The sequence below is a fragment of the Hyperolius riggenbachi genome, chromosome 4 (genome assembly GCF_040937935.1).
Source record: "Hyperolius riggenbachi isolate aHypRig1 chromosome 4, aHypRig1.pri, whole genome shotgun sequence".
Classification (NCBI taxonomy): Eukaryota; Metazoa; Chordata; class Amphibia; order Anura; family Hyperoliidae; genus Hyperolius; species Hyperolius riggenbachi.
This window is the reverse complement of record NC_090649.1, coordinates 404,069,383-404,095,047: the sequence shown is the minus strand read 5'-3', so window position 1 is coordinate 404,095,047 and position 25,665 is coordinate 404,069,383. Positions and strand designations below refer to the sequence as shown.

The following is a 25,665-nucleotide window of genomic DNA, read 5'->3' as shown; positions in this document are numbered from 1 at the left end:
GTGCTATGTATGTTGATAATGAACACCTCTATACAGTATGTGCACTGAATAGTGGTAATGCTTAACAAGCGATTTACTTACACCTCTCTGACACTGCAGCTCTCCTTGGTAAGTTTTGGGGCTCCATATTAATAGAGTGCTTGGGGCCCCATGTAAAACTCGCACTGGGGCCACAAGCTCCTTAGCAGTGTTGCCAACTCATCCCTTTAATTACTGACACATCTAAGTTATACAGGTTCTGGGGCTACTTACACATAATGAGTTCCTTAACTGCATCTATCTAGCCATGAAACCTGTATAATTCATATGTGTCAGTAATTAAAGGGATGAGTTGGCATCACTGCTCCTTAGTTACGCCACTGCTCCCCCATGTGCTCTGCCACACTGAATTGGGCCTTGTTTCTGGACTTCTTCCTCCCTCCCTTGTTCCCCCAGCAGCTGCCTCTCAGACCCACAGATGAGTGCAGACATGAGTGTGATTCCATCTCATGTAGGAATTGATGAGTTTGAAATATTCTTAGCTGGCTGTAGACTGCAATGGAGAGATATTTTTTCATAAAATTAATTTACAAAAAGACTAGTGCAGCACCCATTTGTATTTACATCTGGCAACTTTATATTGAAAGCAAAGTGGCCCTTTTATGTTAATCTAATGATAAGAAAAAAACGTTCACTGACCAGATACCATTGTTTTGTAAACAGGGGATCATTCATGTTGATATCAATGTCATTGATGTCCCTGTATCCTCGTTTCTTTCTGTCAAAACCTTCTTGTTGAATAACTTTCCGGACCTGCAATATAAATATAGAAGACATTCTTACTCAAGTGTTTCCATGTGTATTGTCATTGCTGTTGTTTTTATTAAAGGCCAGTACGGTGGCATAGTGGATAGCGGATAGCACTCTTGCCATGCAGCGCTGGGTCCTTGGTTTAAATCCCAGCCAGGGTACGATCCGCATGGAGTTTGTATGTTACCCAGATTTCCTCCCACATCCCAAAAGCACACAGATAAGTTAAATTACTTCCCCATAAATTGGTCCTAGACTGGCATGGGCATATGACTTTGGTGGAGATTAGATTGTGAGCCCCTCTGAGGGACAGCTAGTGACATGACTATATACAGGTAGTCCCCGACCTATGAAGCCCAACTTACGAACGCCATTAAAATGGGAGCTAGGCAAAAACACAAAAAAACAAAAAGATTAAAATAGGACAAAAAATTCAAAGGAAAATGCTTTTTTTTTAATGACATTTTGCTGTGGTAAACTATACTATATTGCAAGTTCCAAGTTCTGCATACACATTTTACACATTTTAAAGAAAGCCTGTGATTCAGCCCTGGATAAAGGGGGACAGAAGGAGGCACAAAGGGGGCAGGGATCAGAGGGACACAGTGGAGGCACAGAGGGAAGGTGCCACAGATGGAGACACTGATGGAATGGGGACACTTCGGGGGGGGAGGTGCAGAGGAGGACTGGCCAGGGGGGAAGGGGGGAGATTTTCCCCCAGGCTGCCTGATGCTGAGCGGAGGCTTGCCTGGGGGGTCCACAGAAAAAAACTATGTCTGCCCTCTCACCATCACAGCTCCCAAATGTCCCTCTTTTGAAGGGACAGTCCCTCTTTGGACATAAGTGTGTGTGTGTGTGGGGGGGGGGGGGGGGTGCTCTGTGGGATTAAGGTGGCCATACTAGAACACAGGCCTCTAGTTAGTGTTTTCCCCCCCGGCCAAAAAGTCCTAGTCCTCCCTTGCAGAGGTGCAACAGAGGGGGACAATGGAGGCAGAGGGGAACACAGTTGACACAGAGGGGGACACTGGAGCCCCCCCCCCCCCCTCACAGAGGAGGTACAGGGGACAGAGATGAAGCAGTGTTTTGACTTCAGAACGATTCAGGTTAAGAAAAAACTTACAGTCCCTATCTCATTAACCAGGGACTACCTGTACTGTGTAAACCACTGTGGAAGATGTCTGCACTATAGAAATAATAATAATGAATTCTACTGCTGTTGTTAATTATCATAGCTTTGTGGAAATGTTTTACATATACGATAATGTAACAGTGGTAAAGCAATGTTGTAATTACAATATAATCACAATATGGTAAGATGTAGACTTGTAAGAATGAAATATGAGGATGCTTTCAGCACCAACTTCAAGCTGAGACAAATGGTAACAAGCAACTAATGAGATAACAAGCTCAAAAAAAATGTATTAATCACGCTGGTAACCAGAATGCGCAAAAGAAAAAAAAATCGTCCCGACTGCTTATAATAATTGTATTTATGCAAGCAGTAGAGATGGTCAATGAGATGCTACAAATTCCATCTTTGATGCAAAAGTCATGCAAATTGTATGCAGTTTAAAATTGGGCCCGCCCAAATTGGCAGGGAGTTGATTTGAGTGACCCAATTCCAATCTGCCTACAATTTGCATGACGGGCATGAAGGATGTGAGGCAACTGACCAGAGCAGTTACAGAATCCTTAAAGGGAAACAAGCACCACTTTTTTTTCCTGGACTCTAATAGCTGTAGGAACTGCCATGTTCCCCTCTCCCCTTCTAGCTGCCATTTATCCAGAGGAAGGTGTGTAAATAGCATCTGTGACTTCTGTAAACTCTTTGAAGCACAGTGTCCTATCCCTCCCCCCCCCCCCCCCCCCCCCCGATGAAAGCTTTTTGTTGCTCTCTGCTAATGTGGGCAATACAATTGCAACATCAGTCCTTATCTGCCTGAAACTTCTGTGGTCGGACATGCCACGGAATTATGAGGAAATAGGATCATAAAGGCTCTGCTAAACTTTTAAATGTAAAAAGAAAAGGTAAAATTAAAGTTTGTTTTTATTAATGAGCCACATTGTTAGCATGCATATTAAATGTGCTATTAAGATACCCTGGGTGCTATAAAATGGTGCTTGGTTAACATCACACGGGCATTCAGGGATGCTGCGCTGGGATCAACCGACACCCACACTAAGATAAATGGGAGCACCCATCTCAATGCATTTGCAGCTGTTTGCTGGCATTTGGTTGATCAAAATCTTGAACACTGCATGTAGCGTCCCACGGCAGTTGCATTTGCCAGTTCATTGCCTCCCATCAGGGTCAAAACGTGGCGAGGAATGACATGAACAAATACCAAATGCTTTTCTGCTTGTAGGTCAGACAAGCATTTAGCAATACCTAAACAAAACACCCCCGGAAACACAATTCATATAAAGGCCCCAATCACAGAACTCAGAAGGATTGGACCAGTCGGAGGATGCACAATTAATACATACAGTAAAATGACACAAAAAAACTCCTCGGAAATTTGTGGAATCGGTAATTATTTTGCTGAGCAAGCAGTACACATTGCCAATATCTCATATTTTCAGTAGGAAAGGAGCAGTTTCTGTCAGAAACAGGGTTTTAAACCTGTCCAATAACTCCTTTTTATCCTTTTACATTAGTCAGCTAGCAGCTTTTGTATCCCCAGGCTTGATATAACCACTCTATCAGGTAAAAGATTATTTTAGCATTAGTTATCTTACCATATGGTCAGCAGAAGCAAGGTAGCTGGTACTTCTGGTCAGAGCAGGGACAAGGTCCTCCAGCACCCAAGGCTGAGACACCAAAGTGCGCCCCTCCATTCCTCCCACCCCAGCCGTCACACACTGATTGCTATTAGTCTAAGAGGGCCACAGGGCCCACAACCTCCCCAACACCTTAATATCTAGTTATCTGGCTTGTAGTCACTTCCATGTATCCCCTTTTCTTATTTCTTTCTGCTTCATACGCAATTAGGAATGACAGCTGAATGAATTGTGCGCCCCCTTCTACACTGCGCCCTGAGGCTGGAGCCTCTCCAGCCTATGCCTCGGCCCGGCCCTGCTTCTGGTAGAAAAACAAAAGTTTGCTTTCTTAAAACAGAAAGAATTTTCAATAATTCAGGTTGGAGTGAGCTTGAGATGTCCCCCAGTAGGAATCACTAATTTAAGAGGTCAGGGTCACACCTCCCATAAATCTCAGATCAACAGTATCTAGTAATTTGACCAACCCCAGAGTCCAACTGAAAACATTTGGAGCAAGAGCCTTCTGCAATGCTGCCCCTACACTTTGGAACCCCTTGCAACACCCATTCAAGACAGCACCAACCCTGAAGCCCTTTAAATAAAAATTTAAAAACCACCTGTTTAGTTTAGGATTTATGATCACATACATTTTCCCCATCACTATGTGCTGATCTGAGACAAGCTTATGCGCTTTGGCTCCTATGGGAGAAAAGTGCTTTACAAATGATTTGTTGTTGTTGTCTGGGATGGAAACAATATTTTTAGTTAGTGGTGGGATTTAATGTTAGTTCCTGCTAGGGATCAAAATGTGTGTTTAGCAGTATCAGACAAAGTTCATTTTAAGAAGAGCTTGGATCACACATTAGAACTCGAAATAGCTGCAAGTGTTAAGGGTAGGTTAAGGGGAAAGTTTGGACTGATAAAATGTTATCAGGAATGGTTTCAAGTTAAGCAGTCTGTTCAAATAAAGGCTATTACTTATGGTTCTTCGGGTGGTGTTAAGCATAGGAGGGGGATGGGAAGAACACTTGTGTTCGGGAAAGATCAGTGGTGAAGGTTTGCGTTTGTGTTTAGAAGAAGGAATCATACAGGCCATTAGGAGGCAATTAAATTATTTCCCACTGTTGATTTCTCTGTGAGAATTCATGGAGAAGCATGAGATCAGTTTGATCAGGCAATTAATTTGCAAGCCTCTGATTGGCTGTCCATGATAATCACATAATGCTTAGTACCTACTTTCTGTATAGGCTAAATCAGGAAGCAAGCATGACAGATAATCACATGCTTGTGGTCAACCAGTTGGAAGTATCAACAGGATTATTGCCTAAACTGCAGTATAGTAAAACAACCACAAAATGTTACTGTCTGTATAGTGATGATCTGTATGACATTGTTATTTCCTGTATACACTCATTGTTATTTCCTGTATACACTGCATACATGAGTCTACACTCCTGTGTTCCTCTCTGTTCTAAGGAAGTTGCATTACCTGATGGTGATTGATCTCTGCATATTTTTCTTCAGTCAAGAGTTCTAACTTGTTATACTGGGGGCTGGCCTATCTCTATGTACAGACCACTTTGCTCCATCACTTTCTTGGCAAAACTGACCAGCACTATTAGAAATCTTGAGCTCTGCAAAATCAGAGAATTTATCCAGCAATCACTGTAGGCCCATTAGGTCTACTGGCTGCTGACTCAACAACATTTGCTAAGTACAATGTATACAGTACATTATACTAGGAAGGTTGTAGATGCGCATCACGCAACATTACGTGAGAGCAGGACCAATCCAAGAAGGCAAATGATACACAATTTTCTCCATGTTTATAAACAGTCCCTGCAGTATTTTAAAATTACCCATGGCATCAAATCCATAAATGGCTCCACTGTTTACACACTAGTACATGTACAGCTTGATGGTGATAAATTGCAGTCTTTAGCAGCCATACAGCTCCATCTGACATGTCACACGCTCCAGTAGGGCTGTATGTTTGCAGCAGCGCTATTATTAGACTGGCGCACAAGGTTGCGGCTTGATAGAGTGGCAGTCCCTTCATGGAAAACAGTAAAACAATGACTGCTCCGAGTGTGACACCACCTTCTGGGATCACCAGCTGTGACATACAATCCCTGACGATACCTATAGAATGTAGTGACACTTCATCACAAACACAACAACTCTACTTATACTGTCACAAAAGAGCTTGCCTTCCTTTTTTTCTTAAAAGGTTAACACTGTGATTGAGTAAAAAATAGGAATTAAAAAGGTATTTTCTTTGCCTTTTTAGGTAAACCTGAGACAATACAAATAAAGAAAATGATGCATACATGGGGCTTCCTTCAGCCCCCTTCAGGCTAATCGGTCCCTTGCCATCCTCCTCCACCACCTTGATCTTCTGCTTGATGCCCCGTTAACTCTACGAATCAGGGCATACTGCACATGCTTGGCCTGGCTGCGCGCGCTCGCCAGTGCCGGGAGCATTATGCACCTGGCTATTATTTGGCATGCGTGGCCAGACTGCGCCTGTGCCGCAATTACTGGGCCATCTAGTGGAGAAACCAGGGGGCAGAGGAGGACGAGGGACCAATCGGCTGGAAGCCTCAGGTATGTATAATTTTTTTTATTTTATCATCTCAGGCACACTTTAAATTTGACTTTGTTCCAGAAATTAAGATCTTAAAGGAAATGTCAGGCAAAATAACCTTCAACCCGCTCTACTTACCCAGGGCTTCCTCCAATCCCTTGCAGCCAACATGTCCTACGCCACAGCTCCGCTCTTAGCCGCCGGCCCAGGGTCCCCGCCGGTGGAGAGGCCGACCTCGAGGTCGTACTCTACTGCGCCTGCACGAGCGCCGCTGTCAAGCAAGGCCACATTGTCTGGAGTGTACTGCGCAGGCACAGTAGTTCTGCGCTTGAGCAGTACACTCCAGACAACGTGGACTTGATTGACATCGGCGCTCACTAGAGGACGACCTCGATGTCTGCCTCTGCAGCGCCGGGGACCATGGGCTGGCGGCTGAGAGCGCAGCTGCAGTGTGGGAGTGGGACATGTCGGCTGCAAGGGGCTGGAGGAAGCCCCTGGTAAGTAGAGCATGGGGGGGGGGTTATTTTGCCTGACATTTCTTTTTAATAAGTTGATATTGATGGATACTTTCTGGTTACAGCAGAACCTTGAACAAAAGCTAGAAGTTTTGAATCAGGATGACACCATTTATTGGCTAACTTAAAAAAATATATAAGAGCAAGCTTTCGGCTATTGAACAAAAACTAGATATGGTTGTTCTTTGCCATTTTGGTCAATAATCTAATTTTGTGTTCAGTAGTCAAAGAGGCAGGATAACTGAAACTACGTTTATGTACAGGAGTCACCAACTCTCTACATAAGCAGTGTCTTCACTCCCTGTCCCTAGCCAGAGCATAACAGGAACCAACAACCCTTAACAGTCCAGATAAGCTTATGCAGCAATACAAGTAGAATAGTGCCATCTACAGGCTAGATGTATATAACCACCACATCTAACATGTGTATCACAGCCCAATGCAGTGTCATTAAATAATGAATGTGCACATTGTGTTTTTTTATTTCTCTTGCTGCAGGAATCTGCTTTTTTGCTTTTTACTTTGCTCAATTGCTACTCATCATCTAAATTGAACAATACATGCTGCATCAGTGCATCTGTACTTGTATCACGGGTTAAAAACAGGAAACACCAAGAGCCCCAATAGTGTAAAATGTACTGGTAAATGGTTACTAGATAGAGTAAATATTAAACTCACAAACCAGGGTTACCATTAGGCAACCACTGTAAAGGCAGGTGGGGAGATTTTCCAGACCCCACTCAGGAATAAGAAGTCGCTCTCTGTAGATGAGAAAAAGGGGGTTCAACCCTCCACCCAGGGTGGGCTCAATAGTATGCAGGAGAACAGAGGTGCCAAAAGGATGAAAGAAAGCTAAATGAGCTTAAAAAACAAATTCTTGGTAAATAGAGGAGGTAGTGGTGGACTTACCTCCTTCAAGTAGACACACAACGACTGTAGTAAAGACAGTCAATATATTTTATTTACGAACTCCAAATATGCAACGCGTTTCGCAGGTTTGATCCCGCTTCATCAGGCAGTAACAATGGAGCAATAGCATATGTGGTCAATAGAAGAGCCAGGCACCTCTGTGAGAGGTGCCTGGCTCTTCTACTGACCACATATGCCATTGCTCCACCACTACCTCCTCTATTTACCAAGAATTTGTTTTTTAAGCTCATTTAGCTTCCTTTTATCCTTTTGGCACCTCTGTTCTCCTGCACTGTATCACGGGTTGTCTTGATTATATAGTATGTTGAGCCGCTTATGCATCTATGTTCCCCATTATTGTATGTTTTTGTACATTGTACAGTGCTAGGGAAGATGTTGGTGCTATATAAATAGGGATGGTCGGAAATGCAATTTCCGATTCCGTGGAAATTTCGATTTCCGACAGTACCATTTTCCAATTTCTCTGATTTTCTGTTTTCCGATTTTCTATTTTTCCGATTTTCCAAGGAGTATTTTATTTGTCATTTTTTGCTTCAGAGAAAGCAAAAATGACAACATTACAAAAATCAGAAGCTGGAAAAACTGAATGTTGTGGAATGCAGAAAAATTCAGCATTCTCTGATTGGTACAATGCTTCCGAGCTCTGTGATTGAAGTAATGAGATTTCCTGGGCATTCCTATTTCTGTTTCATCTGATCGGAACTGCCAATTACTGATCGGAAATGTAGAAACTTCAATTCCACAGAATCCAAATGAGCATTCCTAATAATAAATAAATAATAATGCTGCTCGGTTACAGCATTCCCCAATCAGCAATACAATCAATGTAAGAGACTTTAAACAGTCGAAGAAAAACTGATGTAATAAGAAACTGTTTCTGCTCTGACTCTGGGCCAGTTCTACAGAAAATGGGGTCCTGGGTCTTGTTCCAATGTTTTGTGTTTTTTTTTAAAATATACCAACGCTTTTAACTGAAGAATTTTACTAAGTAAAAAACAAAAACAAACCATTGTTAATTAGCGCCAAATAATTTGATATTCAGATAACATGGGCAGTGCCTAGATCTTTATAAACATTAACCGAATATAGTTTGATCCAATTTCCACACACAGTCATCTCTATTTACCATACTTCATTTATTTGAAAAAATGCATGAAGCATTTTATTGATTAAACTGGTAATTATGACAACCTCTTCTTTAGCGTGTATAAGATTATTTTTAGCATTAGTCACGATGTACGCAAGTCAAAAGTACTCTGGCTGTGTTCAAGCAAACTAATAATAGCTTGGTTTAACAGAATAAAAATAGTAAACAATGACGTTTGTTCCGGACAGACATTCAAATAAAGAGACTCCACAAATATGAGACTAGCAACCATGCACACTGGGTTATGGCTAAATTTAAAAATTCTCTGCCCAAGAAAAATATCATTAGACAAAAGTGACATCGCTCACTTGAAGGGGGGGGGGGGGGGGTTATGGTAGCTGGGGTTATTTGCTTTTCTTTGATATACTCTACAATAAAGAGTTGGCTCGCTGGACAACTGAGGCCATCAGACCTAGCCAGTGCAGTTTCTAGGCTAAAATGCACCCAGGGCGAGGGTGTAAAAATTGCGCCCCCCCCCCCCCCCGGAGCAAGGTATGGGTGCCCGCAGTATAGGTTAGCCAGGTCTAGTTTCACTTAGTATAGGTCCCCCAGTATAGGTAGCCAAGAATAGGTACCCCAGTATAGGTAGCCAGGCATAGGTGAGCCAGTATAGTTGCCCCCGCTATAGGTTAGCCAGGTAGGTGCCTCCAGTATAGGTAGCCAGTATAGTTGCCCCCAGTATAGGTTAGATAGGCAGGCGCCCCCGGTATAAGTTAGATAGGTAGGTGCTCCAGTACAGGTTAGCTAGGTGGGTGCCTCTAATATAGGTAGCCAGAATAGTTGCCCCCAGCATAGGTTAGATAGGTAGGTGCCCCCAGTATAGGTCATTTAGGTAGGTGTCTCCAATATAGGTAGCCAGTATAGTTGTCACCTGTATAGGCTAGCTAGGTAGGTAGGTGCCCCCAATACAGGTTAGATAAGTGCCCCCAGTATAGGTTAGATAAGTAGCTGCCCCCCCAGTATAGGTTAGATAGGTAGCTGCCCCCCAGCGTAGGTTAGATTAGGTAGGTGCCCCCCAGGATAGGTTAGATAGGTAGCGGCCCCCCAGCGTAGGTTAGATTAGGTAGGTGCCCCCCAGGATAGGTTTAGATAGGTAGCTGTCCCCCATAATGGAGGGGGGAAGCACCGTAGCCGCAGGGAGGGCAACCCGACCTCTCCCGGGCCGCCCTCCGTGCTCCCCCCTCAGATGTATAGTGAGCAGCAGCCAGGGAGGGAGCGCTGTATACAACATACCTCCCTGGCTCCAAGCGCTGCTCTCTCGCCGCCAGTCTTCTCCCATCTGCCTACACGCGTATACATACGCTGCTTCCGGCTAAACAGGAAGCAGCGTGTGTATAAGCGTGTATGCAGAGAGAAGAAGACCGGCGGTGAGAGAGCAGCGCTTGGAGCCAGGGAGGTATGTTGTATACAGCGCTCCCTCCCTGGCTGCTGCTGCTGCTCACTATACATCTGAGGGGGGAGCACGGAGGGTGGCCCGGGAGAGGGAGGGAGAGGTCTGGAGAGGTCGGGCTGCCCTCCCCGCGGCTGCGGTGCTTCCCCCCTCCATTACAGGGCCCCCCTCCCAACAGCGCCCCGGGCGGTGGCACGCCCCGCACGGGGCTAGAAATGGGCATGGACCTAGCCAGTCTTGAGCAATGCCATTTGCCCCTACCCAATGGAATACGAGTTGACTGGGCGGGCAATGTACATTCCTGGGCACTGAGATAAAGTCTGCAGGTGGAGAAAAAAAGAAAAATGAATTGAACACATAATTACCACTTAGGGCCGCTCTGCTCCAGGGCCTCATAGCAGTTGCTATGGCTGCTATGGCTTTGCTACGCCCCTTGGTGCAGTGGTTGAGACAGCCCCAGGGTACACGGTCCTGAGTGGGGGACATGGGACCCTCCTCCAGACACAGCATTAGCTCTTTATTAGTACTGTATGGGTATTAACCACTAGTGATAAGCGAAAATGGTCATTTTTGGTTTCACAATGTAAATTTTTCATTGAATAGTTATACCAATATTCTACCATCCCTCACTGTACCCCTATTCTCACACTAACCCTCCTCTATCTACCTCTAACACTAACTTCCCTCTACCTCCTCCTAATACTAACCTCCTCCCTGTCTATGCATAACACTAACCCTCGCAGCTACTGTAGCCATCCCCCCACAGCCGACCATAGCCGCTGTCACTGCTGCAACCCCGTTGGAGTACAGCTTCAATAGCAGAAATTCGGGGCACAGATTACTTTTTTAGGTGCTGGCCACAGCCAGGTGCTGACCATAAAGGCTTCGGTATTTCCTGGGCTCAAATTTCCAGCTAGGCACCACCATAGCCGCAACTAACATTGTGGTCCATGAAGCATCCATTTACCAGGCAGCAGCCGATGTCCAAATGGCTGCTTAGATCTGTACCAACCAGGTGCCCAACTCAACCGGGGGTGCCACAACACGTACTGTATACAAAGATGCTGAAACTGAGTCTCTTCATAGAAAACATGTGCACTTGGAGTAGGTCTTTAAGCACAATTCCTCATAGATCACTAGTGGCACTACTTGTAAATATCTTTTTTTTGTTATACTTGTTTTTATTTTGGAGAAAAGAAACAGAGAAAAAACAAGGGAACTGGTTACTCAAGCTTAACAATCAAGATAATAGTACAACAGATATAGGAGTACAGAGGAGGGACAATTGGGGCCATAGATTGAGTCCTAGACGTAAGTGTGGAGGAGTCCCAATCTGTGTCCATCTTTGTAACTTTTGAGGAAACAACAAAGTGAATCAGGTGGAAAGAATCTTGATTCGGAGACAAGGAGTTCCATCTGGAGGTGTGGCAAATGTCTGAAGTCCATGAGAGGTGGGTAGTGGATAAATTTCAAGCCACATTACTTGTAAATATCTTAATTGCTATAATTACATGTAATCGCACTCAGTAAAATATTGTTTCTGATATAAATATACATGGAATGAACTAAATATTACTACTAGGGATAGGCGGAAATGCCCATTTCCGATTCCACCGAAATGCCGATTTCCGCCAATGACAATTTCCGATTTCTGTTTTTCTAATTTACGTTTTTTCCTAATTTTTCAGTTTCTCTGATTTTCCAATATCTGAGGCTACAAAAAACTGAAAAAAAAATCGAAAATCAAAAAAAAAAAATCAGAAAAATTGAATCTTTTGCATCAATGGAAAATTCTGCATTCCGAGTTCTGTGAGTGGGCTAAAATTACTGAGTTGCGGTAAATCAGATTTCCGCGGAATTCTGATTTCTGTTTTCCAATCAGAAATGTGGACATTTCAACTCCGCGGAATCCGAAGGAGCATCCCTTATTACTACAAATAAATTATTATGTGTGGTATATTGGTCACTAGTGTCATCATTAACCATTTTAGCCTTTTGGACGTTGCTCCTATGTCCAAAAGGCTGATGCCGTGCGCTCCCGCGGCAGATCGCGCGCATGCTCTCTCCCGTGCCGCCGTCCGTTAGACTGGAGATCAATAAATGGGAACCTAGTTCCCATTCATTGATCTCAGTCCCCGTTAGAAAGACCAACAGCTTCTATGAGAAGCTGCTGTCTTTCTGAACAAAAAAAAATCACATCCTCCTTATACTTCCTGTAAGCAAGCACTCTTGCTTACAGGATGGAATTTAAAAAAAGTGACTGTGGCCATCTTGTGGCCAAATAGTAAAACTACACGTACATACATGTTTTTCATACAAACACAATACGTTACATTTAAAATTAACTGTTTACCTCCCACACCCAAAATATACCTAAATCAAAAGTTTAACTAAAAAAATAAATAAAAAAATACAATAAAAAAAACAAAAACATAAACTAAGGGTCTGAACTTTTTTAATATGTATGTCAAGAGGGTATATTACTAAATTTTTTTAAATTATAAGCTTGTAAATAGTGCTGAACGCAAAACTGAAAAATGCACCTTTATTTACAAATAAAATATTGACGGCATACATTGTGATAGAGACATAATTTAAATGGCGTAATAACCAGGACAAATGGGTAAATAAAATATGTGGGTTTTAATTATGGTAGCATGTATTATTTTAAAGCTATAATGGCTGAAAACTGAGAAATAATGAATTTTTTCGATTTTTTTTTCTTAAAGAGACTCTGTAACAAATTTTTCAGCCTTAGTTCTTCTATCCTATAAGTTCCTATGCCTGTTCTAATCTGCTCTGGCTTACTGCAGTCTTTCCTAACTGCACTGTCTCTGTAATAAATCAATGTATCTTTCCTCTGTCCTGTTTGTCGGGCTAAGGCTTGATTGTGTGGAATGTGCAGGGCTGCTTGTGATTGGTAGAAGCGATACACACCCTCTGCAGGCCCCCTGCACACTCTGAATGACTCACACACTATGCTTAGCTGAGCCTATTAGAAGCTGGTTAGTTTGTTTGTAAACACTGCCTAAAACTGTTAATTACAAGCCAGGATTGCAGCAGAGAGTGGCAGAAACAGCACAGAGGGGCACAGGAGAAAATAATGAATAGAATGGTATGCTTTTTATTGTAAGAATATTAGAGTACAGATTCTCTTTAATATTCCTGTTAAAATGCATTTAGAAAAAAATTACTCTTAGCAAAATGTACCACCCAAAGAAAGCCTAATTGGTGGTGGAAAAAATAAGATATAGATCAATTAATTATGATAATTAGTGATAAAGTTATTGGCGAATGAATAGGAGGTGAACATTTCTCGGATGCATAAGGTGAAAAACGACTGAAGGCTGAAGTGGTTAAAGTCGAAACACGGAATAACCTTGCATGCGAGGAATACGATAAGGACTAAAACATAGCTTTTAATTAATAATATAAAAAGTACTCAAGAGGATACTTACAAGTGATGCTGATAACATACGAAAATGTGAATAGTGAAGCAGTATGGAGGAGAGAGCAGTTTAGACTAATCCACTAGATTGTCAATTGGGTCTAACCTCTCACACTGTATAGTAAATACAAAACACCCCCCTACATACATCCCTACATGTTTTGAACCCTAAAAAAATGTTCATTGTCAGGGGAATAAAAGGATACGTGCCAAAGAAGGCTAAGGTGCAAAGCTATCAACAAAACATTCACATGTTATCACATCTCAGTAAGCCTGTCAGCTCATATAGCAGCAGGGTGTTGGCAATAACGCAATGCCTCCATACTGCTTCACTATACACATTTTTGTATGTTAGCAGCATCACTTGTCAGTGTCCTCTTGAGTACTTTTATACTAATAATTACAAGTTATGCTTTAGCCCTTATCGTATTCCTCGCATGCAAGGTTATTCAGTGGTCCAGAGTAAGCTCATGGTGAACCAGAACTCCTAGGAGTGCGTAAGAGGCTACAATGGACCTAAAAGCCCTCTTACTAAAATGCTATGGAAAACAAAAGATTGCTTTCTTAAAACAGAAAGTATTTGCGATAATTCAGGTTGGAGTGAGCTCTGAGATGTCCCCCAGTGTATCACTGCTGAAATATGCAAATTATCCATTGTCGTCCTTGTGAGCTAGCCACACCTCCAAATCCGCTGGAATGCAAAGATGTTTCAGCTTATTAATATTAATGAGCTTCCTAGGTACTCTGTACCTCTGGATGTTTCAAGTCCTACCCCATAGAGCCACATTAAAGTGGTCTGAAACTCCGACATAATATTCAATAAAAATGTGTTTTCCTACTTTTTATTACTCATACAGTTATCATATTTGCTTTTTGTGCATATGTAATATTGTCTGTTATTTAATTCCAAAGTGTAGTTTATCGTGCCCTAATAGCGGTCATTGCATTTTATTCAAACTGTTTTTATTATATATTAACATCTACTAATGAGCTATTCTGAACTGTGTGTGTGCCTGAAGCACAGAGAGCTCCTTTTCACTTGTTAGACTGTGTTTACACACATGTAACAACATTGGAATGTAAACAAAGATACTGTTATCTCCAGTTTGGATGCGGATTTGAAGCTAAATAGCAGGACAAAGTGCTTTGTTTAACCATTTCAGTGATGTTCTGCAAAAAAAGAAATCATTCTGGGATAGTAGCTTTCAAGCTGTGAAATCTTTTAGAGCAAAGTAGAAATGCTGGCTTTCAGACCACTTTAATCCATACCATGTCCCGGACTAGGATCAATCAAACCGAAACAGTTTGTTTGCATGGCGGATTATTGTGCCTCTGTAATATTAATAAGCTGACACATCATTGCGTTCCAGTGGATCTGGAGGTGTGGCTATCTCACAGGGATGACGATGGATAAATTGTGTATTTTAGCAGTGATGCATTGTGGGACATCTCGGGGGTAACTCCAACCTGAATTATCGCAAATACTTTCTGTTTTAGGAAAGCAATCTTTTGTTTTTCAAGGTTATTCAGTGTTTCCTTTTCAAATTCAGGGGTGTGCAATTTAATCATTAAAGTCCCCAGACTAATTTCATGGGTCCATTGCACTTACAATAAATGAAAAAGAGCTGTTGCACCATTTTAATATAGATCTATCGTTCCTGCATTTCAATCTGTTATTTTTACCTAATATGTATACATATAATAAATGCTCGGTATATTTGCTCAGTGTATTTGCTCACTTATCTGGTTAAATTCAAATGAAACACATCATCCATCATTGATCTTTAAGCTGTCATACTGATTAAGCCTATATGCCCTGCGTAACATTTTACTTGTTATGACTAATGCATTGTAACAATTTTTCATTAGCTTTTAGTCTCTGCAGACGGTAGCAGATTTGGGCAACAATGAAGCCACAGAATCACATTAGAAACAATCTCGCTTTGGATTGGTTCCCGGAAGTAATTCTTGGGAAGGAAATTTGCTGTGTGCTGCTTAGCTGGCCTTATCGTTACAAGCATACAAATATTATTTGACAGATGTATTCAGAGCAGTTTAAGTGACTGTCACGGGTAAAGGCTGCATGGGTTTATATTTATATTGTTCTCAGGACAATTATACAATTGTGTTTATGAAGAAGCGGTGAACTTCAGCATTTGCCGTCTGTAAGCTTTTGCTCAGTGATTGCAGATGAAAAATAATTTATATCAATAATAATTATGGCTCTGTACTTATTAACAAGCTGACACATCATTGCATTCCAGCGGTTCTGGAGGTGTGTTTAGCTTCTAAGGGTACAATGGTTAATTTGCATATATTCAGCAGTGGTGCCTGGGAGATATCTCGAGCTCACTCCAACCTGAATTATCGCAAATTCTTTCTGTTTTAGGAAAGCAAACTTTTGTTTTTCTTATATCAATAAAAGTCTGAGTTAAAATGTTCTCGGCAAACAGGATCAAGCTGAACTTTATCCAATCTTCTGCTATTAACAGTGTTAGGATTGGTAAAGGTGTCAAGAAGTGAAGTAGAAGCTTTTGGCACCTGTTTTGGGCACCAGCACTCGAGATTTCAGCAATGCTGTATTTTTCAATGAAAGAGCAGTAGGCTGGGCACTGGTTTTAAGTGAATTATTTAGTGCTCGGGTAGTGTAGTCGGTAGTGGTTTTCAGCGGGCCAGTAGTGGATTGGTTGATAGTTTTCATTGGTCCAGCAGTGGATTGGGCAATGGTTTCCAGTATACCTACGGTGAACTGGAAAGGATTTTACCCTGAGGATGCCAGTGTGCGAAACCCCTCGTGTTGGAGACACACTGCACCAGATTGGTTTCTTTTGAATATCATTGTCTTTCTTCTATTCTTTTAGATCTGTGGTACCCTATGATTCAGGTCCTTGCAAGTACATTGTTTGTTTTAAACCTTTACTCTGATTTTATAAGTTGAAATAAAATCACATTTAGATACTATTTAACAACTACTTATTTTGATTTGTGGCCAAAACTGCATCGTGGAGGGATTCCTGGGAGATGTTGCATTCAATTGCATCAGAGGGGTTGGACACTACCGAGGACCCTGTGGAGTTTAAACTGCCAGGATATCATTGGCTATTCAGCAAACCCTTGTTTAACAACCTTATATCATTGGTTGTTAATAGCTGGTAAACCTTTAAGTTTTATCTTATTATCTGCACTTATCTGCAGTTTTATCTGCTTAGATTCATCTGATCAGAAATTATTGTGGGAGACCTGCATTGAAATTTGCAACTAGTTTTCTTTCTTTTGTCTGCGGTCATCTAGAACTTATTAAGGCCCGTTTCCACTAGCCGCCACACATGGCTGCTAGACGCACAGCGGCACTTCCTGGTCTGTGAGTACGCAGACGAATCCCAGAACCCGTGCCATATACAGCTATGGGATGTGCTGCCTCCCGCACAAAAAAATGCTGCAATCCTAATGCTGCTTTTTAAGGTAATGGTCGTTACGCTACTTGCGTAACACACATTATAGAATTAACACACAAGTTACCTGTATAACAGAAGTTGCAGTATGTGTGCAATGTGTGCTACGAGACTTGTGTAAATACTGGTACTCTGTGGGCATAGTAATATTACTGGCATTTTGTGAATCAAGGCCATAGTGTGAGCGCACCCTTAGTATTAGATTAGAATGATTAGTGTGGGGTAAGTATCAATTTAGGAGTTAGGGCCGGTTTCCACTACATGCAGATTGGATGCAGAATGGATGCAGAAAAACTGCAATGAATGTCTATGGACCTGTTTACACTAAATGCAATTTTTCTGATGCAGATTTTCCCATAGGCATTCATTGGAGTCAGTTTTTCTGCATTCATTCTGCATCCAATCTGCGTGTAGTGGAAACAGGCCCTTGGTGTTGGGGGAAAGTATCATGTCAGAATTCTTTTCATTCTCTTCAGTATTACTTATGGGAGTTGAATTGGATGTAAGGGTTATACATCATTGTAAGGGACCAAATTTAGGGTGAAGGCTGGGGTTAGTCTCTAATAAGAAGACATGAGAAACAGATAATTGGGGGGGGGGGGGGGGTATAATATCAGAGGCGTAGGTAAGGATGATTTTGTCACACATAAAGCTGAAAACCAGCACATAAAGGAACACAGACGATTGTTTGTATACAGAGGCGGCAGCAATAACGCAACTCCGTTAGGGGAAATTGTTCTGATGCTCAGCCTCAAATTTATGTGATGCATCCACATACTGTTACCTATTAGGTAAGTCTAATGCTGCATGTGATTATTGTTTCCTAAACCGCTACATTTTGTATTTACATTGACCAATGGGATAGAAGGTGTGGACAAAGGGGTGTGTTTTGCATATGTAATGAATAGTTCCTCATCAGGTCGTCCAATTTGTATGTTTAATATGATTTGTTGATTTGTTGTATATAAGCCTGTTTGTGATTTATGTGCATCCAGAACTGGGCAGGAGCCCGAAACAGCGTCTGTCGTCGCCCGACAGTTCTTTTTATGTATTTTAACTTTAATATACTTTAGATACTTAATTTTAAGGTGGTGCAGACTTCTAAAATTGATTGATAGGAACACAAACGGATACATAAATCATTTATTGACCTAATGGTATAGTGAAATGATGCATAGCTGCTAGGGGCATATGCACAAAATATGGTAAAGTTTTACCATTTTCCACAGTGACAAGGTAGCACGCATAGCACAATCAGCATGATCTGCATTATTTGGATAATGCAAGTGTTGTGAGAGTAATGCACATTACACAAGTTACACATTATACAAAATTGCTGTGCACTCTGCTCTAACAATGCTTGAGATACCTGAGTAACAGGCGTCACGATTATTGTACAAAGCATGCTATTTTGTCACTGTAAGTAACAGTGAAACTGCCATGTGCTACCTGCACACAGCAACTTGACCGTACTTTGTGCATATACCCCATGCAGGCCCAGGCCGAGGAAGAGGCAAGAAAGGCTCCAGCCTCAGGGCGCAGTGTAGGAGGGTGCGCACAACTCACTCAGCTCATTCCCCTATTGTGTTTGAAGCAGAGAGAAATAAGAAAAGGAGATACATGACAGTGACTGCAAGCCAGATAACTAGAGATTGAGGTGTTGGGGCCCTGGGGTGCCTCTTAGTCTAATAGTATACAGTGTGTGACGGCTAGGGTGGGAGAGATGGAGAGGCGCACTTTGGTGCCTCAGCCTTGGGTGCTGCAGGACCTTGTCCCGGCTCTGGCCCCATGGAGGAGGAGGTGGCAGCACTTCCCAAGGCAGGCTGCATCTGATTTACCAACTGCATGGATGTGCAGAGCCTAATTATAAGCAGGTTACACAACCTGCATTCAAAACAGATGCAACAAAATGGACGATGTTGACTTCCCTATGCCCCATATACACCAATAACAATCACTCTAAAACATACACCTGCATACCTCTCAACTTTTTGAGATGAGAAAGAGGGACACTTAAAGAAAAACTTTGACCAAGAATTGAACTTTATCCCAATCACTAGCTGATACCCCCTTTACATGAGAAATCTATTCCTTTTCCCAAACAGACCATCAGGGGCGCTGTATGACTGATATTGTGGTGAAACCCCTCCCACAAACAAATTCTGAGTATGTACTCTTGGCAGTTTCCTGTCTGTGAACCTTGCTGCATTGTGGGAAATAGCTGTTTCCAACTGCCAAAAAAACATGCAGCAGCTACATCACCTGCCAACAGTAAAAATGTCACCATGTGATAAATAATAATAATAATAATCCGAACATTTGTATAGCGCTTTTCTCCTGTCGGACTCAAAGCGCTCAAGAGCTGCAGCCACTGGGACGCGCTCAGGAGGCCACCCTGCAGTGTTAGGGAGTCTTGCCTTGAACTCCTTACTGAATAGGTACTTGACCTAGCCAGGATTCGAACCCTGGTCTCCCATGTCAAAGGCGGAACCCTTAACCAGTACACTATCCAGCCACTACTATAAATGTCAGAATGTAAATCAGGGATTTAAAAGATTTTACAATGGGCAAACACTGACTAAATCATTTATACATAATTATAGTAAAAAGTAAGCACTTTTTTTATTACATTATTTTCACTGGAGTTCCTCTTTAAGTCACACCCCTACCACACCCCTAATCATGCACACCATAAAGATTTCATAAGAAAAGTATGTTGTTTTATAATTCAAGCCACACTGGTCATTTCTATCCTGGTTCATTTTTCTTCATATTAACATATTAAAATTAGTAATATTAGTAATATATCAATTTAAAGAATGGGAATAAAATTCAATCAAGCATTTTTTAGTAGAGAAGTATATAAATTTACATAGAAAGAGGGACAAAGTTCTGAAAGAGGGACAAATGAGGAAAAAAGAGGGACAGGGCTCCCAAAGAGGGCCAGTCCCTTCAAAAGAGGGACAGTTGTGAGCTATACACCTATGCAATACATCCCTTCAGTCCAACAGAAAGCAGTTAGTACTGGAGTCTGCTTGAAGAAAATCAATTGTACATTTACTTTTTCACTAAACAGACCACATGACAGCCATTTCTAAAATTCTAAAAATAAAACTGGTATTCAGTATTAATCCAAGGGAAAGAAATCTATAATTCAAATAATGAAAACAAGGCTTAAAACCAAAGTGACATAAAAAACACACACATAAACTAATTGATTTATAATGCAGTTCCACTTAGTATGAGTTGGAAAGTCTCTAGATAATGTTAGAGCAGTTGGACACTGAAGCAGAACAAATTATCTGAATAATCAATTGACTTAGCAAAAAGTACTCAGGCAGAGCAGAGAACCTTCTATATTAGACTCTGTTGAGCAGCTATTTCGGTGTTAGTGGGTAGCCGGGTAATGTGAACTCCTATTTCTGCAGTAAGCATGGGGCTAATGGTATCTCAAGCCCCTGTGGCTTCCACAATACAACCATAGACGGCATTTTTCTTAGCTCTTATTCTTTTAATCTGCAGCCTTTGCAATGAAAAAAAACAGAAATCCCTCATACACAAGTAATGCATGACTAGGAGCCGGCCACGTCTTATACATTCCATTAAGCACACTATGGATATACGAACGCAGAACAATGTGTTTCCCGCTGATTTCATTTACCAATAAAAACTCTGAAGCTGCTGTTCTTAGAGGTCTATTTAACAACCTGAGCGGTCTGGACGAGCTCAGCTCGTCCAACACCGCCGGAGGCTGCCGCTCAGGCCCTGCTGGGCCGATTTTAATGAAATAAAAAGCAGCACACGCAGCCGACACTTTGCCGGCCGTGTGTGCTACCTGATCGCCGCCGCAGCGCGGCGATCCGCCGCGTGCAGCGGCAAAAGAGGGTCCCCCCAGCCGCCCGAGCCCAGCGTAGCCAGAACAAACAGTTCAGGCCAGCGCTAAGGGCTGGATCGGAGGCGGCTGACGTCAGGACGTCGGCTGACGTCCATGACGTCACTCCGCTCGTCGCCATGGCGACGAGGTAAGCGAAACACGGAAGGCCGCTCATTGCGGCCTTCCGTGTTACTTCTGGCCGCTTGAGGCGATCAGAAGAACGCATCCGGAGTGCCCTCTAGTGGGCTTTCATGCAGCTAACTTTCAGTTGGCTGCATGGAATAGTTTTTTTTTTATTTAAAAAAAAACCTCCCGCAGCCGCCCTGGCGATCTTATCAGAACGCCAGGGTGGTTAACACAGGAGGTGATTCTGCTCATAACCTGCAGCCTCAGTTTCAGCCTTCAACATAAAAATGGTAGATAAAGCTGAAGAAAAGCAGACCATTAATTACAAAAAAAAGTCAAGTTCCTCAACCAATGGTTAATGCTGGATTATGTTGTTGTTGTTTTTTTTTTTTTTCCAGAAAAGGTGCACCTTAAAGGGAATCTGAAGCGAGTAAAATTATTTAAAATAAACACATGACATAGCTGCAAATGAACATTACATACTTACCTCGCCGTCAGTTACTCTCAGAATCTCACCATTTTCATCTTACAACGCTTCCTTCCATTTCTGACAAGATTTTGTCAGAACTGAAATATATCAGTTGCTGTCAGTTATATATCAGTTGCTGTCAGTTAAAACTGAAAGGACCACTGATGAGCAAGGTACTATCCATGTTTCCCCATGGTTCAAGTGGGCGATATTACAATTTAACAGTGGGGAGACCAGGAAGCTGTTATGGGTTATTGGCCATTTTCAAAATAAAGGATGGAGAATTCCATAGATCACAGCGGACAAACAGGATGCAGTAGAGGAGAAAGAGATTGACGAGTAGACTACACAGAAGGTAAGTATGACGTGTGTATGTATTTTTCAGTTCAGGTTTGCCTTAATGGGAATGTACAGTGTATTTGTTCATTTTGTTCATTTGTTTTTCTGAATTAGTACTATAAATAGGTTATATTTCAAAGTGTTTTAATTTTTCCAATAAGGAAAATATTAAATTACTAGTAATGGACAAATATTTTTGCCGGCAGTTTGTGGCAAACAACAATCGTTCTCTGTTCGTATTTAATGCAAAATTTAGGCGAACTTCGCATTTGCCCTACACTTTAACATGGAGCCATTTCTTGACCCTTCACCCTTAATACTATCTCAGGAAAAAAAAAAACATGTATAAGTAGATAAATACTTGCTCTACTTACATATGTATTGCACTGTCTACGTTTTGATTTTAGTGATTTTTCTACAGTAAAAAAAAGAGAAAATCCCTTTTAGCATTTCCCATATTAACTGTGGCTATTTTTAAGCCAATCCTGATGTAATTTGCTCCCTTACTCTCCTCTGCCTGATTTGCCCGCGTACGTACAAAAAGGGCGCCCGGACAAAAAGGGCGCGGGGTGTAAACTCTAAATAATAATTAATCATTAATAGGGTTTATAAAAATAGTGTGCTATATTTCGTTTACAAATAATGTTTAACAAAATTATAAATCATTAAATAATGTTTAGGAAATCGGAAATTGTGAAAACATTAATCTTCCCTGTTTCTAAAGTTAAACTTATAATTACGTTTATTAAAAAAACAATAATATATGTTTAATTGTTATAATTCTATATTATTGTGAATAACCTTCATTTACGGTTTGTTCTTATAATAAAATCTGAAAATATTCTTTATAACGATGATATAAATATAACTACGTTCGTAATAAGTGTTGTAAAACATTAGTAATTATTACTAAAATTTTACTAAAACTATACCTAAGCCTACTCTTACACAGAACCCTCCCTGTACCTATCCCTAACCCCTAGACCCCCTGTTGGTGCCTAAACCTAAGACCCCCCTGTTGGTGCCTAAACCTAAGACCCCCCTGTTGATGCCTAAACCTAAGACCCCCCTGTTGGTGCCTAAACCTAAGACCCCCCTGTTGGTGCCTAAACCTAAGACCCCCCCTGTTGGAGCCTCAGTAACCCTCCCTGTACCTACCCCTAACCCCTAGACCCCCCTGTTGGTGCCTAAACCTAAGACCCCCCTGTTGGTGCCTAAACCTAAGACCTCCCTGTTGGTGCCTAAACCCAAGACCCCCCCTGTTGGTGCCTAAGTAACCCTCCCTGTACCTACCCCTAACCCCTAGACCCCCCTGTTGGTGCCTAAACCTAAGACCCCCCTGTTGGTGCCTAAACCTAAGACCCCGCTGTTGGTGCCTAAACCTAAGACCCCCCCTGTTGGTGCCTAAACCTAAGACCCCCCTGTTGGTGCCTAAACCTAAGACCCCCCTGTTGGTGCCTAAACCTAAGACCCCCCTGTTGGTGCCTAAACCTAAGACCCCCCCTGTTGGTGCCTAAGTAACCCTCCCTGTACCTACCCCTAACCCCTAGACCCCCCTGTTGGTGCCTAAACCTAAGACCCCCCTGTTGGTGCCTAAACCTAAGACCCCCCTGTTGGTGCCTAAACCTAAGACCCCCCTGTTGGTGCCTAAACCTAAGACCCCTCTGTTGGTGCCTAAACCTAAGACCCCCCTGTTGGTGTCTAAACCTAAGACCCCCCTGTTGGTGCCTAAACCTAAGACCCCCCTGTTGGTGCCTAAACCTAAGACCCCCCTGTTGGTGCCTAAACCTAAGACCCCCCTGGTGGTGCCTAAACCTAAGACCCCCCTTTATTATGTGGATAATAATGTTTTACTAATTGTGGATGCAAAAAATATTTTGCAATTTACGTTACGTACTGATCACTTTATTTTGTGAATAATAATGTTGTACAAACAGTAAGGGATAAAACTTTAAATAATGTTTTAATTAGTTAAATAAGATAAATATGTTTAGTATTTTTATAAACGTTATTCGGCACGGGTGCATTTTATAAACGTAAATCACCACAAGCACACTTATAAATCATTAAAAATCTCCTGGCGCCGTTTGTAAACGTTATTTATGTCCTGCGCCCTTTTTTCCTGCTCGGCGCCCATTAAACGTTATTTATTATGAGAGTGAATGGCGGCGCCCTTTTTTGTCCACTAGCGGCCTGCGCCCTTTTTTCCCGCTTCCGATTTGCCCACCCTTCACTATAGAAAGTGCATTGTCTCAGCATGAGAAATATTGGTCAATCAGAAAGGAACAGAGGCGTGGGAGGAGGAAAACAGGAGAGAAAGAGGCTTCAGTCAATCAGCATTAGTTAAGTCTGAGGGGAAAGTAGAGAAGCAAAAAAGGACAACCCAGCATGCCCTGCAACTTCCTATTTGAGTCAAGTAAACCGGGGAATGATCATTTATCAACTAGAAAGGTAATAATGATTTTAACTTTTGGATTGTCTGGTTAGCACTCTTATTACTTGCTTACCAGATAAAAATAAAAAATTGATTTTTGTTGTTATGCCCGACAGTTGCAATTTACGTCAGGTGGTACAGGACAGCCAACTAAGCATTTTTACCACACAGGCCACCCCTTCCCCCCATAAAAGGAACAAACCTGGCAGGCATTTTGCTGCCTGCCTGGAGTCAGTGTAGGGAGAGCTCTGCTGGTGATTGAGGGACAGATAGATAGCAGTTCTGTGTTATCCAGTGCTATGTAGCTGCTTCCACAGGCATTCAGCTCCTTGTAGTTCACCAACTAGGGACCCCAAAAGTCCCTTTGAGGACTGGTGCTGCTGTAAATTTGTTGTTGTTGTTTGTGCTGTGGTGTGTAGCTATCTTATAGTACACCACCTGTGTAGTATCTTGAATACTAGAATCTTGGCTCTTCCTGTTCAGTAAGCCAACACCTATTCAGTAAGGAGACCTTGGGCAAGACTCCCCAACACTGCTACTGCCTTTAGAGGATGTCTTAGTGGCTGCAGCTCTGGTGCTTTGAGACCACCAGGAGAAAAGGGCAATGTAAATATTATATGACTTGTCTAAAAATATACAGATAAGATAATTGCCCCCCCCCCCCCCCCCCAAAAAAAGAAAAAATAAATAAAATTGCCCACTATAATTGAGTTATTATTATGATAGGTATAAGATTGTGAGCCCCTCTGAATGCTACATACATACTAAATTGAAAACAAGTTGATTAGGCATGATACCTGCGGAAATGGGAAATGCACTGTAAATGTGCCAACATGGATAGCAATCGCTGCTACGACTGGGGTGGGGGGTAAGGGTACCCCATTGCTTCCCTTTATGCAGAGCAGCAGTGCAGCATGCACATACTTACATTGCCATGGCTCCTCTCTATTCTCTTCTTTCTGCAGCATGGCAATGCAAAGCAGCTGTCGTTTGTAAGGCCCCGATGTATGTCATATGACATGAGGCCTTACAGAGGAACTCTGGTGCAGGCTGCCACATTGCAGGAGAGAACAGAACCGCAGCAATGTAAGTATGTGCATGCTGCACTACTCTCATTAAGGGGGCCCTAGTGGTCACAAACAGTTCATACTTGGGGGCAGTGGCGATAGGGGTTGCAGAGGTAGTGACCGCATTGGAGCCTTCCCTCTAGCACAATATTACCTCTCTATTGGCCCTGTGCTGGTAATAATCCCTTCTATAGATGCTTTTAATAGTAGTAATCATTAACAAACTGTTCCCCATCCCCTTCTTGCAACTCTGACACTGTGGAAATCCTTGGCAGGTTTTGGTGCACCTTATCAATTCTTATGTATAGAGTGCTTGGGGGGCCCTATGTAAAATGTGC

The 25,665-nt window shown here is 42.2% G+C and overlaps 1 protein-coding gene across 1 annotated transcript in view; it reads right to left on the bottom strand.

Annotated features, from left to right (window-relative positions):
- The window catches only part of PCSK2 (proprotein convertase subtilisin/kexin type 2), a 277,467-nt gene that overhangs the window by 97,607 nt on the left and 154,195 nt on the right, over positions 1 to 25,665 (bottom strand). Inside the window, exon 3 of the mRNA XM_068232302.1 lies at positions 679 to 792. Within this exon, the coding sequence (XP_068088403.1) occupies positions 679 to 792 (114 nt within the window). The remainder of the gene's footprint in view (positions 1 to 678; positions 793 to 25,665) is intronic.